The sequence below is a fragment of the Melospiza georgiana genome, chromosome 6 (genome assembly GCF_028018845.1).
Source record: "Melospiza georgiana isolate bMelGeo1 chromosome 6, bMelGeo1.pri, whole genome shotgun sequence".
Classification (NCBI taxonomy): domain Eukaryota; kingdom Metazoa; phylum Chordata; class Aves; order Passeriformes; family Passerellidae; genus Melospiza; species Melospiza georgiana.
Window position 1 is genome coordinate 7,198,780 of NC_080435.1, and position 13,521 is coordinate 7,212,300.

Below are 13,521 nucleotides of genomic sequence, written 5' to 3' on the forward strand. Positions count from 1 at the left end.
TCATTGGCCCGTTTGAATCCGGCAGCCGCAGCGCGTGCTCTCCGCGCGCTCCCGAGCCAGCGGCGGGGCCATCGGGAGCGCGCACCGCCGCGGGCGGCTCCGGCGGCACCGCGCGCCCCCCGCTCGGCCGCTACCGAGACGCGCCCGTCCGCCCTCTCGGCCGCCGCCGTGTCCCCATGGGGGATGCAGGAGGGGGCCGCCGGGCCCTCCACGGCCGGAGCAGCGCCCGGCGAGAGGCGCAGGTCCTAAGGCAGCCGGGTCAGACCGCGCGACCCGCCGGCAAAGGGCTAAAGCATGTCGGAGCTGATGGATTCGGCTCTGGAGAAGATCCTGTTACAGAGCAATGGGCCCTGTCTTTATGGTCAGTGAATTTGTAACGCAGCAACTCAAGAAACGACTGAGAGGGGACCTCACCAATGTCTGTCAGTATCTGAAGAGGTGTCAGAAGGCTCTGCTCCGTGATGCCCAGCAATAAGACAAGAGGAAACGGGCAGAAACTGATGCACAGGAAATTCCACAGGAATAGGAGGAACTTCTTTACTGTGTGGCTGACCGTGCACTGGGAGAGGGCCCAGAGAAGTTGTGGAGTCTCCCTTACTAGAGATGACAGGATTTGTCTGGACACTGTCCTGTGCCATGTGCTCTGGAGTGACCCTGCTTGATCAGGGAAGGTTGGCTCAGGTGACCCACAGTGTCCTCTCCACCCCGACCCATTCTGTGAACTGGTTTTGGAGCACAGTGTGTTTTCTCTCGTTTGTTCCTTCACTTCAGCTTTAAAAATCGAAGGAAATTTTTTATGGGTAATCAGAACCGAAGACAAGGGACGCCAGAATGCCATGCACACAACTGCAATTAATCTTACACTGCCCTCTCCCCACCGTGCCATGTGAGCACCATCAGTTTTTTGGAAGAGAGGCAATTTTTTCATGACCTGATTGAAATGGCTTCTACACAGTGCTTCAGTTGTGAAATGAGCAGAAATACAGTTGTTTTAAATGTTTTAGGTAGTTCTTTCATCAGAAAGGGACAGAATGTGTTACAAGACTAGCATCAGTACTGTAGTGTCAGTTATTAATGGATGTTTCATTCATTACTCAGCCTTTGGCACTATTTAAACTCTTGGTTATAAAAAAAAAAAGCCAACAGAAGCTTAAACAAAACCCCCTGCAGAAAGAAAAACCAGCTCTTCTTCAGAACTTTATTTTCTGCTCGGCAGAGGCTTGAGAACTCTACAGTCCTAATACGAACAGCCCCTTCTGCTGTTGCCATGTTAAAGAGGGGGTGAAAATGCAAGGTGGGGCAGAGTGAGAGGTATTATGTGTGTGAAAGAATCTGCAGAAGTGACTGTAGATATTGGGCCCTTGATTCAAAATCAAAGGGGTACAGTGTGTGCTACAATCAGGTTTCTACGAACCCAAATCTCTTCCTGTCTTCTTGCTCCTCTCAAATAAAGCAAAGTTGAGGTCCTGTCTGACAGGTTTGGGAGTTCCTCATTCAAAGGAGAGTCCAAAGAACATGCATGATTCACAACCAAAAGCCAGGCAGAGTGGTTAAGAAAAGCTAAATTTATATTAAATTATCATCAACCCCTAAAATATTGAACACAGTGGTTAAATAACTCCAGAAAATCCAATGTCTCCAGTGAGTAACGTTAAAACCATTACACAGGAACACGTGGAAATCACTGACGTTAGCTCAGGACAGACAGGAGAGAGGTTTGCTTTTTACATAGTAAATCAGTGCTCAAGAGATCATCCTCCAGTAGCCTTTCTACATTCTTAACATCCTAAGTGCAACGAGGGTCTTCTCTTCCCCGGAATGGGAACCATGATGCATCCCCAAGGCAGCATCTCACTGGGGCTGTCTCTAGAAAAAAGACACAAATTTCTGCCCACCTCTCTGGTAGAGGAGGCTGTGTGACATTTTATTGTTCCTTTTCACCATAATCATTTGAGGAAGGGAGCAGAGAGCAGTCATGAAAGGTTGTTAGGCTGGAGTGTGCAGGGTCTCTCCTAAGAAGCAGCAGAGAACATTGATCAAGGTGGAGTTCACAAACACCATGAGTTGTTGAGAAGACTGACTGTGTTTTTCCCTTCCCTTCCACACCTGTGGCTTGGACAGCAGTTACTTTGACAGGCTGACTTAATCTTAAGAACAGGTCTGGGCAGATGTTTCCCTTCACCCCTGTCCCACCTCAGGATTTTGGTGCATGGTCATATAAGCTACTGGGAGAAAAAAAGAACAACCCATTCCAAAACCCAAAGAAACCCTGAGGTCCTACAGGTCAGAACCTTCCTTCCCCATGTCCCCACTCCCAGCCCTGATGCCCCTGCCCCTATACATGGTTTCTGCTCATGATTTGATTCTTCTGCTTATGCTTGAGTCCTCTGGTGTTGTCCCTGCGTGAAGTGGCTTAGATGGGCAGCGTCCATGTCAGTGATATGCACTCCTTTCTCAGTTCCCAGTCAAGTCCACACCTCAATCCGAAAGTGCCTCTGCCCAACAAAATCAATGCTTCCAAGGCTGGAGTCAAACAAATAAATAATTAAATAAAAATCTAATTAAAAAAAAATAAATCCCTCTGGGAGTAGGGAAGAGTCCCACATTACACAGGGAAATCCAAGCCTTAGCTCCAGTTCATTTTCCACAGGAATATACACCAGTCAGCCCAATGGTGCAGTTAGGGACAGAGCCTCAAGACACCTAGCCAGGTCGAAGCTGCAATCTTCCCCTATCTACAAAGCTACCTCTACTGTGAAAAGTACAGGCAAACTATTGGCAACTGTGGTGTTTTTCAGGGGTAGCAGGACGGTTAGCATATAAACAAGGTTCGAGCAGAGTAGGATGATTCTTCTTTTTAATCAGCTGAAAAAAATATTGCATGGGAGTTGTACCCTCCCCCTACCTCTGAACCATACCCCAGTGTATGTTTTGTTCTCTTTACACCATGGATGGGAATGTACTTGACCTCTTCCCATGCGATAAAAGAGGTTACAAAGTTTGCAGTGAGAAATTCTTCACTGGGAAGTTCTGCTTCCAAGGATCTGGCTTAATGCTTAATATTTTACCATATGATTTGAGGGGTTAATATAAATTTTGTTTTTGGAAAAGTGTCAAGCAATATTTTCTCTTTTTTCTTTTTGAAGAAACAGATGACAAGAGAGTATGAAGAGGTGGCAATAGTCCTTTGAAGCATGCAAGACCCAGCTCCAAATGCTGCTGGGTTTTGGCTGCAAGGGTAGGATGACATTCCCTAAAGGGTAAGAGTCTTGGAGGCGAGAGAACTGAAGCTCATGCAGCTGATGGGAAAAATTATTTGGCAATGAGAGCTACTTAGTGGTAACAGAAGAATTTAAAGTGCAATTCTGTCTGATAAACAACTACTTAGAATGGCCTTTGCAGCTCCCTGATTACTGTCTCCCATTCTAGGTCAAATGGGCTCAGCCTAGTAATAAAGCAGTTCCTAACTGTCAGCACTGAGCATTCCCCTGGGAAAGACTCGACCTAGGAATTATCTCTTTTCCCTTATTATGGTAATCAAAGGTCCTAAAGGCCAAAATAATTGGGACCTTACAGAATTGGAACTAGTGGGGACCTAGCAAATTTTCTTTTTCTTTTTTTATGTATCAGTTATGCAAAGATCAGTAACATTTAGGTCTTGCTGAGACCCATTTCCCCCCATTAGCCCTGTAGTGCTAAGTAAAATACCAATTTCTTCTTGTCTCAAGTCTAGCACTCAGACTCCAGTACCCACAGGAACAGTTCTGAAAGGGGCATTTGCTGACTCTTGTTTTTCCAGAGTAGAAACATGTTTTAATGGGAAAGGGGAGAACAGGAGCAGTGTCCACTGCCAGCAACAGACACAGTGCTCCCATCTGAGCATTCCTTAAAGTTTTTAGTAGCAGATATGAAAGTAAGCAGTGATGCTCTCATGAAATGAGTCTCGGCAGCTGTGGTTATCTCCTCTTTATGCCTTTACAAGGTCACCTGATGCTGTGTCAGTGTCCTCTTGAGCCCCAAAGTATGTCCCATATATAAAAGACCTCTCTCATGTCAGAGACCCCTCAACACAAAGCCTCAAAGAGTGCTGCTAGTGCTGGAATGACTAGGGGTACTTCTGTGACCAGGAGCCAGCAATGAGACAGCTCTGCTCTCTTCATGGGCATTGACCGTGAGCTGGATGGCACAGGACTTGCAGGTTGCCAGGGAACAGACACTCTGAACCAGATTCAGGCCAGACGAGTCACTGCAAAAGTTAATGCGGCAACTTCCAGGAAAAGGGAACATATAAATAAACCACAGACAGCGAAAATGAGTCAAAAGGGTTTCTGGGTTCCAACCAACCCACCCATCCTCCTTCTCCAGGCACAACAACACAGCTGCCCAGGTGCCATGCTGAAAGGCAGTCTCAGTCTCAGGCCCCTTGCAAGAGAGGCTGTTCTCTGTGCCCCTCCTTGCCAGGCAGGCAGAGTCTGTCTTTTCTGTGCAGAGCAGAGGGTAGGGTGGGTATGACTGTTCCCAAAGTCACGTGTACTTTAGACCTCGCTCTCTGTGGAGGGCTTGCGTTGGTGTTTCCAGCCTGTGTCTGGGAGTGAGCCCCGCCGCTCAGGAGTGGCTGCTGCTGTGTTAACACTGCTGCATTCAGACTGTTCTTCCTGTAGCAGCTGCTCCGTTTCGGTGTCATCCAGTGACCCAGAACTAGCCTGGATAGAGACTGTGTCTGTCTTCATGCAGACGTGGTCCCGGAGGATCCCTCCGCGGGAGCTCCGAATCTGCTTCAGGTCATCCCATTCAGAATCATCACTGGACAAAAGGCATATTCCCTCCACAATCTTGATCTTCTCCTTAGTGTAGCTGTGGTCAGGACCAGTCTAGGGAGAAGACAGATGAATGAAAAAAATACGTCTATGGAAAACTATGGCAAAGAGCAATGCAGAGCTGGAATAAAGACAGGGAAGCAGACAAAGAGCTGGACCTCCATGTAAACAGCCACTGGCTTTAACTGCCACAATGACAGAACCCATTTTAAGCTTCCTTTAGTTCTTTACCACCCCCAGATGAGTCCTCCCTGCAAGGGCTCTCATTCCAAACTCCCTGATTCTTCAGTCGTGGAAGCAGAATGAGGATGAGGCTGCTCTTCTCATTCAACTGTACATATTCCCTGACAGAAGAAAGTAAGAACACTGAGCCTAAAAAGGAAGGAAAAAAACCCCACCAAACAAAATGGGAAGCAGAAACAGACAGAAAAGCTCATGGCAAAAGTAGACAGGAGATCAATTCAAGGTTTGCAAATCTTTACATCTGAGTCATTCTAGATTCACCTCTCATAGCTGGAATACCACTGTTGAGTCCAAGTCTCACAGCAGCAGAGGGGAAGGAGATTATAGGGAATCAACAAAAATTATCAGACGCAAAAGGGACCACACTGAGATTAAAATAGTAAAATCTAACTTGGCTCACTGTGAAATAAGGAGCACTTGATCTATCCCTGAGGAGAAAGTAGAGGCAGTGGGGAAATATACATCTGAGTATATCAAGGAGCATCAGAATTAAGGGAAAATGGAAAGCATTTAGATTCCCAGATAAATAATCCTGGCTTATCCTTAATAGATAAAGCTAAAATGGCTTGAAGATTTGGGGAATCTATTGGATAGTACCTTTGAAAAACAGCAAGGGAGAACTTTCCCCTGTGTAAGTCTGTGATCCCTGCCAGAGGAACCAAGTAATCTAACAGATAATCACAAACTGTCCTAACAGAAGCTGCCTGTTCAAAATATCAGTGAGTATGAGTAGCCAAAGCCCAGACCAAACAATCTGCCACAGAAAATTACTTGCATGTTCCTGACAGACAGTAGAGCTAGTTTAAGGACATAAAAGCAGGGGAGGAAACCAAGAAAGAGCAATTAGTACGGACAGCGCTTGAGCCACACAACAGAGCTTGAGTGAGGGAGGCAGGATCAAACACACAGAGCAGTGATACCTGACGAGAGGATGTGGACGGAAATCAGAACAGGGAAGATGAGAAGCTATCTGAGTGATAAGAAAGCTTCTGAGGAGAAAAGAGAGGAGAAACTAAGTGCTGCAAGATATATTAAACTCTCTCCATCATGTGGCACAAAGTACGGACCTCTGAAGGGCCTTTAAAATGCTCTATTTAATAAGGGCTCTATTTTTTTCCCCTATCCCACCCTTTTCAGGCCGTGCACAGCCAGGAGCCATTTTCTTGTTACCAAATCCCTTCTGGCTGCCTGGTTCCCCTGGTGACTGTCCAAAGCAACCTTGGTGCAAGTCACTAACCAGGACCTGTATCCAAGGAAGACAATTTCAATTGGCTCATGCACTTTCGAGGGCCAGCACTCAATGCAAATGAAATACAAGACACTGTGGGAGTGGGTAAGAAGCAGAGAACTAAAGACAGGTCAAATTCACTACAGCTCACTAGTGAAGAAGTGTTGCTGGCTGATGTCCATAGCAGTCTGAGCAATGCACTGAAGCTGTCCTTCTGTGTCCTATAGGTAAATGCTCACAAGTTGCAATCCTTCCACCTAGTGAGGCCTGTGATACTCAACAGCAGCTTGGGCTGGGCTTCCATGTCTTAGTAGCAGTTCTTACCTCCTTCTTGTAGCACAGCTGGTTGTACATGGTTGGTTTGGGAATGGATTCAATCTTCACCTCCTGGGTAGATGTCCGATATGAAGGATTACTGTAGGTTAGGTTCCCCAAGCCAGGGTCCGTAAACTTGGACTTATTATGCCTAGAGGGAGAGAGCCGTCAGAAAAGTCACAGGAACCCACTGCCAGGATCCAAAGTTCCTGAGTGCTCAGCAAGTGAATGGCTTCAGCCATCTCCACTGTCCTCCAAAGAGAGAATTCTGGCTTCACCTGGCTCTTCAGCTATGAGTCCATTTACTAGCTAGCAGTACAGCAAGGCACTGCCATGTAATCACAAAAGCTATCATGGCAGTAACTGGTGAAGTTATCTGTCAGAAAGCACATGAGCTCATACATTTACTGAGATATGAATTATCTCACATTCCTGTCCATAACTCATAAGCTCTCTGCAGAAAATTCAGCCAATAAGGTTTCAAATAGTAGAACTGCATTGCAAACACTTTAGAGGCACAGGACTAAAACCTTGCAAATAAAATCATCAAGCACTCCTTCCAATGAAGGAGAAAAGGACTGTAAATGAAAATAAAGAAAGATTTAGTGCTTTCAGAGACTTTCTTCTACAACGCAAGAGTTTACAACTGGGCAGGAGACAGAAAAAAGATCACTTACCTGTATATAATTAAAGCAGCGATAAGCAGCAAAATAAACAAGATGCTGAGAAGACCTCCAATAATGTAGCTGACATGCAGTCCTTCTCCTGAAAGTGAATATAAAGGGTAATTTATGTACTTTTATATTTCACTGGATAATACTGACTGTTGTGGTGTGCTGTAATGTCTCAGGTCAGACTGGCCCAGGCACAATCTAACTGGTAATATTGGGAGCTGTATTCCAGTACTGACCTTGGTGTAATGCCTGATGCTGGGGCTTTACCCATACAGAAGTATGTAAACTAAAACATCAGCACATTAATGTTTAGCAAAGGGTTGTCTTTGGCTTCATATGAAACAAACATATGGTCAACTTTCCTCCCACCCAGGCCCCAGCAAATCAATAAGTGTCAAGATCTTTGTAATGGGGTTGTAATGGAGGAGTTACATGACAGGTTACTTGCTGACAGGTTACTCCTGCATTGGGAAGCAATTACTACAGTCAACCATCTTCAACTAAACACAAAGGGGACAGTGAAATAGAGTACTATTAATGGGAAGAGCCCAGTGGATGAGGTATAGGATGAAAGAAAACAGAACAATTCTTCAGACCAAGGAGTCACTTGGAAAAGTCCCTATCTAGGTTAATGAACGTCTACAGAGGCATTTTGCTCTACTCAGAGGGCATTGGAGTAATTTAAGTCCGAATTTCAGAAATTTCAGTTTCAGACCTATGGACTGGAATGCCTGAGCGCATCTGGAGGAACAGCTCTGGTGGAGAAGAGTTAAAGAAAAGCAACTCACCCATGGTGGCCAACACCGCCTCGTTGGCACGAGTACACAAGCCTTGCCTGGCATCTTTGTCAGAGCAGCTGAATGACAAAAGGACAGTTATTTACTAGAAGTAGAATCAACAGTAACAAAGGTCTCAAAAAACAGGATGGAATGGGTTAGCACCTTCCCTTTCCAGTTAAAAAACACAGGTCTTCCTTTTTCTTCCTCAGTATTCTGCATCCAGAGAAGAGACAACTATACATACAATTATGTATATATCAATTATTGGTTAGCAGTATCTTTATATCCAATTCATTCTAGATTTGCCTCTCAGGTACACAGATGCACTCATATCTTCCAGGAAACAAATTTCAGCATTAGTGCTAAAGCAAAAATCAAAATGTCTCAAGAGTCAGCATGAAGACATTTCTGTCCAATAAATCATACTCAAAGTGCAAGTTTTGCTCTGTAAATAACTCGACTATATACTATAGAACCACTCTTTTGCTGAGCTGTATAAATAGCAGGCTGTAGGGAATTAGCAGAAAAGAGTCTCTTAACTACTTGCACTGTAAATTAAATGTTAGAGCTGCAAAGATTCTGTTCTGCCCCAAGCAAGCTATCCCCTTCCCAGGGCAGAACCATTTCCTCAGCCGTGTGGGTCTAGTCTGAGATGTTTCAGTGAATTGAAGCAACAGACTCCTCTGTCCTCCTCTCAGAAATAGGTTCTCAAAATTAGGAGATTCAAAAATCAATCAAGTTATGGCACATCAGCTAAAGGTGGATTTTAACACTTCAGTACAGTCAGCCCACACACATATTTCAACAACACGGACAGAAAGGATCTCCAGCTGTTTCTTGCCATCTCAACAATGGCTCTTTGCCGTCTCAACTGCATCTTTGTCATAATAGTTTCATTCATTAAGAATGTGAAATCTGCAGCTGGAATATCCTCTTTTGGCTAGGGATAGATATATATGGATGATTGTAACCAGAGGGGGCTTTCATGTAGAACCTTGCAAAAGCTGGGACTTTCCCACCCCAATTCCAAGGGAACAAGAACACTTACTTTCCTTCCACTGTTTCCAGAGATGTGAGAGGTTTGGTTGTTGAAGTACCTAGTCTGCCAGGTGGTGTTTGACTTCTCTCACTTACACTGGTTGGTTCTGGACCAGGGGGCACCACACCAGGAACTATAACAAGACAGAAAAATAAGCAGGACTCCAACTTTGTGCGACAGATAAACAAGTCTGATAGGCCATTTCCAAAACTCTCTATAGCTTATATGAGCAGGCTTCCCACCTCAAACCCAGTCTGTCAGCAGAAAGGACAAGGAGGCTTACTCCTAACCACTGGCCTCAGTTCCAATATATGACTGCGTAAGATCTACACACTGGAGAGCCACATCCACTCTGGTTGCCACTGCATAAGCAGCAGCAGTGGCTCACTTATGGAAGCTACTACCCAACTGACACTCAGTAAACTCACTCGTAGAACAGGGCCGCCCATCTGGCTCATCCGGACACGCACAGACAAAGTCAGAAGCCCTGGCAAAGCAGAGGTGAGTGCAGCCTCCATTGTTCACTCCACAAGCATTACTACCTGGAAAGAACAAACAATCTTCTAAATATGTTACATCTGAACAAAAAGGGGCTCAGAGCAACAACCTTCTTTGCTGTTTAGCCAGAAATACTTCTTAGAAATCCAGCAAGTTATTTTGTTTTTGGCATATGCCCTGCCCATCATCTGATTGCTATAAGCGATGACAATAGCCAAACACTGAATTGGATTAGGGCAGTCTTGAAAGGAAGGTACTGGAAATCTTTAGACAGAAGCCCCGACAACACAGTTGCAGAGATTAAAAAAAAAACAAAAAAACCCCCAAAACCTCACATTCTTCTGCTTTAACACAATGTTGGGTGAACAACAAGAAAGTGGTATTTGCTAATCAAAGCTTTAACAGAAAACCTTTAAAATGTACTTCACTGAAAAGTCACAGGCAGACAAGGAATGAGCTAAGGGAAGATGTGTGAATAGTTTGAGCATAAAAAAGGATGTTGTCCTTACTTGACATCCACAACAGTGCGGTGGTTCTAGAGTTCTTTTGGTCTACAATCAGAATTTGCCTGAATCAAGGTCCTTATATTTACCTGTCTGTCTCTGAGGAGAAACCACAATGATATCCATCAATCCCTCAACATTGGCTAGGACCGTCTCTTTGTTCCGCCCAGAGTATTTGTCCACTCTCTGGATAGATTTCGTTTGCCAGTCAGTCCAGTATATCCATCTGTCCTGCTGCTCAGGGAGACAGCAAAGAAAAATCACAGCCATTATTAGCATATTTAGTCATATAGACACAGGGTACCCATAAAAAACACATCCCAGTGGCAGAAGGCCCAAAACAAAGGCCTTTCCAAACCCTTACCCTCTTATTGTAAAGAAGATGACAGTCTACACCCCACAGTTCAGACAAACTTCCTTTGCTAGCTCCAGAGAAGATTTAAGTATTATCCCCTCAGCCATCTTGGTTTCCTCAGACTGTAACACTTCCCTGTTCCCAAACTCCACTGTACAAACTCATCAACACACCAGGGAGAATGGTGGCAGCAGAAAAATCTTCTCACCTGTGTCAGAGCAAAGGGATGTGACACATGGCTGACCAACACTTGTCGTAGCTTCCCGTTGAGGTCACAACTCTCTATGCGATCAAGGTGAGCATCCACCCAGTATATCCTGAAGGCACAGGGAAAGAGGTGAGCTTCCACCTATTCAAACCTCTCCTTACTTTCTAGTAATTTGCTGACCAAGATCATGGAATCGTAAGATGAATCAGGAAATAAAAGCTATAGAAGAAAGCCCCAAAACACCCCAAAATCAAACCCAAACCCACAGTGCTACTCCAATAAATAAAGCTAAGAGCGCTAAAAAATTCATTACATCCCTTAACCCTATGCAAGTATAGGAAGTATAGAAAGTATATGCAAGTATAGAAAATCTTTCACTGACCTCCTGGTGTCATAATCCAAAGTCAATCCATTGGGCCACCCTAGGTCAGTGTTAATCAGGATTTTACGTTCAGAGCCATCCAAATTTGCCCGTTCAATTTTAGCAATGTGACCCCAATCTGTCCAGAAGAGATACCTGAAGAGATAAAAGGCAAGTGTAAGAAGAAAAGACCATTTCACTTGGCCTTCAGAAAGTTTTAGTCATGAATGAAACTGCCAGATTCTTCAGATTCAAAAAGGATAATATAGCCTGCTTCTCACAGCTATCTGCCCAACCTTTAAATTCCCTGTCTGCCTCACTACTACAAGTCACTCAAAGTCAACCTCTTACTGGTACCTGCAGATTCACATGGCACATCTCTTCTTCCTCCCAAAACCTCCTCTTCCAGCTTGCCTCTGTGCAGCTCTTCTCCCTGCCCCACCAATAACCCCATACCTACCCCTTCTTGGGAAAGACAGCAATGGCTCGAGGTTCATCCAGGCTGTTATTGATCAGCACTTTCCTGGAGCTTCCATCCAGTCTAGCCACTTCGATGGTATTGCGTCCTGTGTCTGTCCAGTAGAGGTTCCTGGCAACCCAGTCCACTGCCAGGCCATCTGTAGTCTTCAAACCCTGACCAATAACAGTTTCCATGTTGCTGCCATTCAGATCAGCCCGCCTGGATCAAAATCAATGACAAAGGGCAGTGAGGAATAGGTAGTTCCTGGAAAGCTGGATCTCCATCAATCACAGGGCCACTGCATACTAATACCTCCCAAAAAGTAATCATGCTTTTGCCCCTGTCTCCAGCAGGTTAAGCACACCTTCAGCATGATGCTGTGTACCAAAGACAAGGTGTAAGCACTGGAGTAGTGCTCAGTCTCCCCAGTTTACTAGCACACTCAGCACAAGTCACTGGGTGACCTGGGGACTGGCCAAGCAGCTGACTGGCACCTACCTGATAACATCGAGAAATACATCTGTGTAGTAAATCTTGCCGTCCACACTATCATAGTCCAGAGAAATGACATTGTTCAGCTCAGGGACAGGTATGTGCACATCTGTGTGGTCACTGGTGTCCAGTGAGATACGACGGATGGAAGCACGGCTAGAGAAAAGTAGGTAGGTCTCTGGAGAAGAGTCACATGTCTGCTCATCTCTCTTCAGCTGGATGCCAGTGGGGCAGGCACAGGAGAAACCAGTGGGGTGAGGTAAGCAAAGATGGGAGCAGCCACCATTACGAACTCCACATTTATTGAAGCCTTTAGGAACAGGGAAAGTGTAGATTTAGGATCTCACAGACCAAAGCTTTACTTTAAAGGCTATGTACATGCACAACTTGCTAGCAGCTGAGTTCATCCTCACTATCCCAGCCTTGCTGGGAATCTACAGCCCTTTGTACAGAGATGCTCTTCCCTCTCTGCAAGATTCACGGTAGGTATGGGCATGATTGGCAAAGAGAACAGGAGGGTCCATAAGAAGAGGGATCATTAGAAGAAAAATCTTAACCTGCATTCCTTGCTAATCATAGTTTTCCCAGGGAAAAAGAAATAGCCAAATGCTCCCAGACTTATGCAACTGCAGTTTAACTTTATTACTGCTACAAATGGTAATGCTGACAGAAAGATCCAACCCTGTAGGGAAATAATGTGACAATGTACGAGAGGCCAGGCTGACAAAGAAGCTTCTGTTTCAACTTAGCTGCACACAGTGGCAAGTAAACAAAGGCATCAGAGAAGCCTGCTGGAAATGCCTGACATATTAGGGTCATATAATAATTTTTTTAAATTGTGAAGAACCCAGCATACATTTACTAGGAGGGAATAAGCCCAGGAGACAGGTGCAGGGAGTAGGAAGAAGACAATGTGGATATGATGGCTGGACTTTTGGTCAGCTTTAAGTTATGTTGCCAAGTTATGCAATCAGGAGTGATGTTCTGCTGTTAGTACCGACAGGAAAAGCAGCAGAGTTTTCTATAGAAGTATATACTGGGGAAATTCTACAGAAATAAAACCACTGCACAAAGCAACAACTTCCACTGAAAAGCAAGGAGGCAAGATAGGGTGTTATAGGATCCCCAAGGAGTAACAAAGAATCGACTCTGGCACAGAATAGTAGGACAACATGATACATAAAGAGCAACTAAAGCAGCAGAGATTTTGCAGAGCAAAGAGGCAGACAAGAAGATGAAGCCTGCAGTGATTGGGAAATAATACTAGAACTTGAAATAATATTTCAGCAACTGGTTTAAGAAGAATTAGAGTCTTCTAGAGTTAAAGAAGGGAAATTGTCCAGTGTCAGTACAGTCTGGTGAAGCCTAAAGGCATGACTTGTTCGGTTGTCCTAAGAAAGTGGCTCTGCTGTGTGCAAGAATGAAGTTGTCAGTGCAATCCAATCCTAAGAAAGTGGCTCTGCTGTGTGCAAGAATGAAGTTGTCAGTGCAATCCAATGAAGGAAATGGGACAAAGGGGTCAAAAAGCATCCAGTAATCAACACTAGAC

The 13,521-nt window shown here is 44.8% G+C and overlaps 1 protein-coding gene across 4 annotated transcripts in view; it reads right to left on the bottom strand.

Moving 5' to 3' along the window:
• Positions 1 to 1,553: 1,553 nt before the first annotated feature.
• Positions 1,554 to 13,521, bottom strand: part of LRP4 (LDL receptor related protein 4) — an 84,435-nt gene continuing 72,467 nt past the window's right edge. For 3 of the 4 annotated variants that reach the window (XM_058026030.1, XM_058026029.1, XM_058026026.1), the window contains exons 28-38: positions 11,979 to 12,282; positions 11,481 to 11,699; positions 11,042 to 11,176; positions 10,660 to 10,768; positions 10,186 to 10,330; positions 9,524 to 9,637; positions 9,105 to 9,228; positions 8,066 to 8,133; positions 7,281 to 7,368; positions 6,613 to 6,754; positions 1,554 to 4,871 (exon numbers count right to left, since the gene is read on the bottom strand). In XM_058026030.1, the coding sequence (XP_057882013.1) occupies positions 4,536 to 4,871; positions 6,613 to 6,754; positions 7,281 to 7,368; positions 8,066 to 8,133; positions 9,105 to 9,228; positions 9,524 to 9,637; positions 10,186 to 10,330; positions 10,660 to 10,768; positions 11,042 to 11,176; positions 11,481 to 11,699; positions 11,979 to 12,282 (1,784 nt within the window). In that variant the 3' untranslated portion in view covers positions 1,554 to 4,535. Of the gene's footprint in view, positions 4,872 to 5,980; positions 6,050 to 6,612; positions 6,755 to 7,280; positions 7,369 to 8,065; positions 8,134 to 9,104; positions 9,229 to 9,523; positions 9,638 to 10,185; positions 10,331 to 10,659; positions 10,769 to 11,041; positions 11,177 to 11,480; positions 11,700 to 11,978; positions 12,283 to 13,521 lie in introns of all 4 variants that reach the window. The other variant, XM_058026031.1, reaches the window with a different exon arrangement.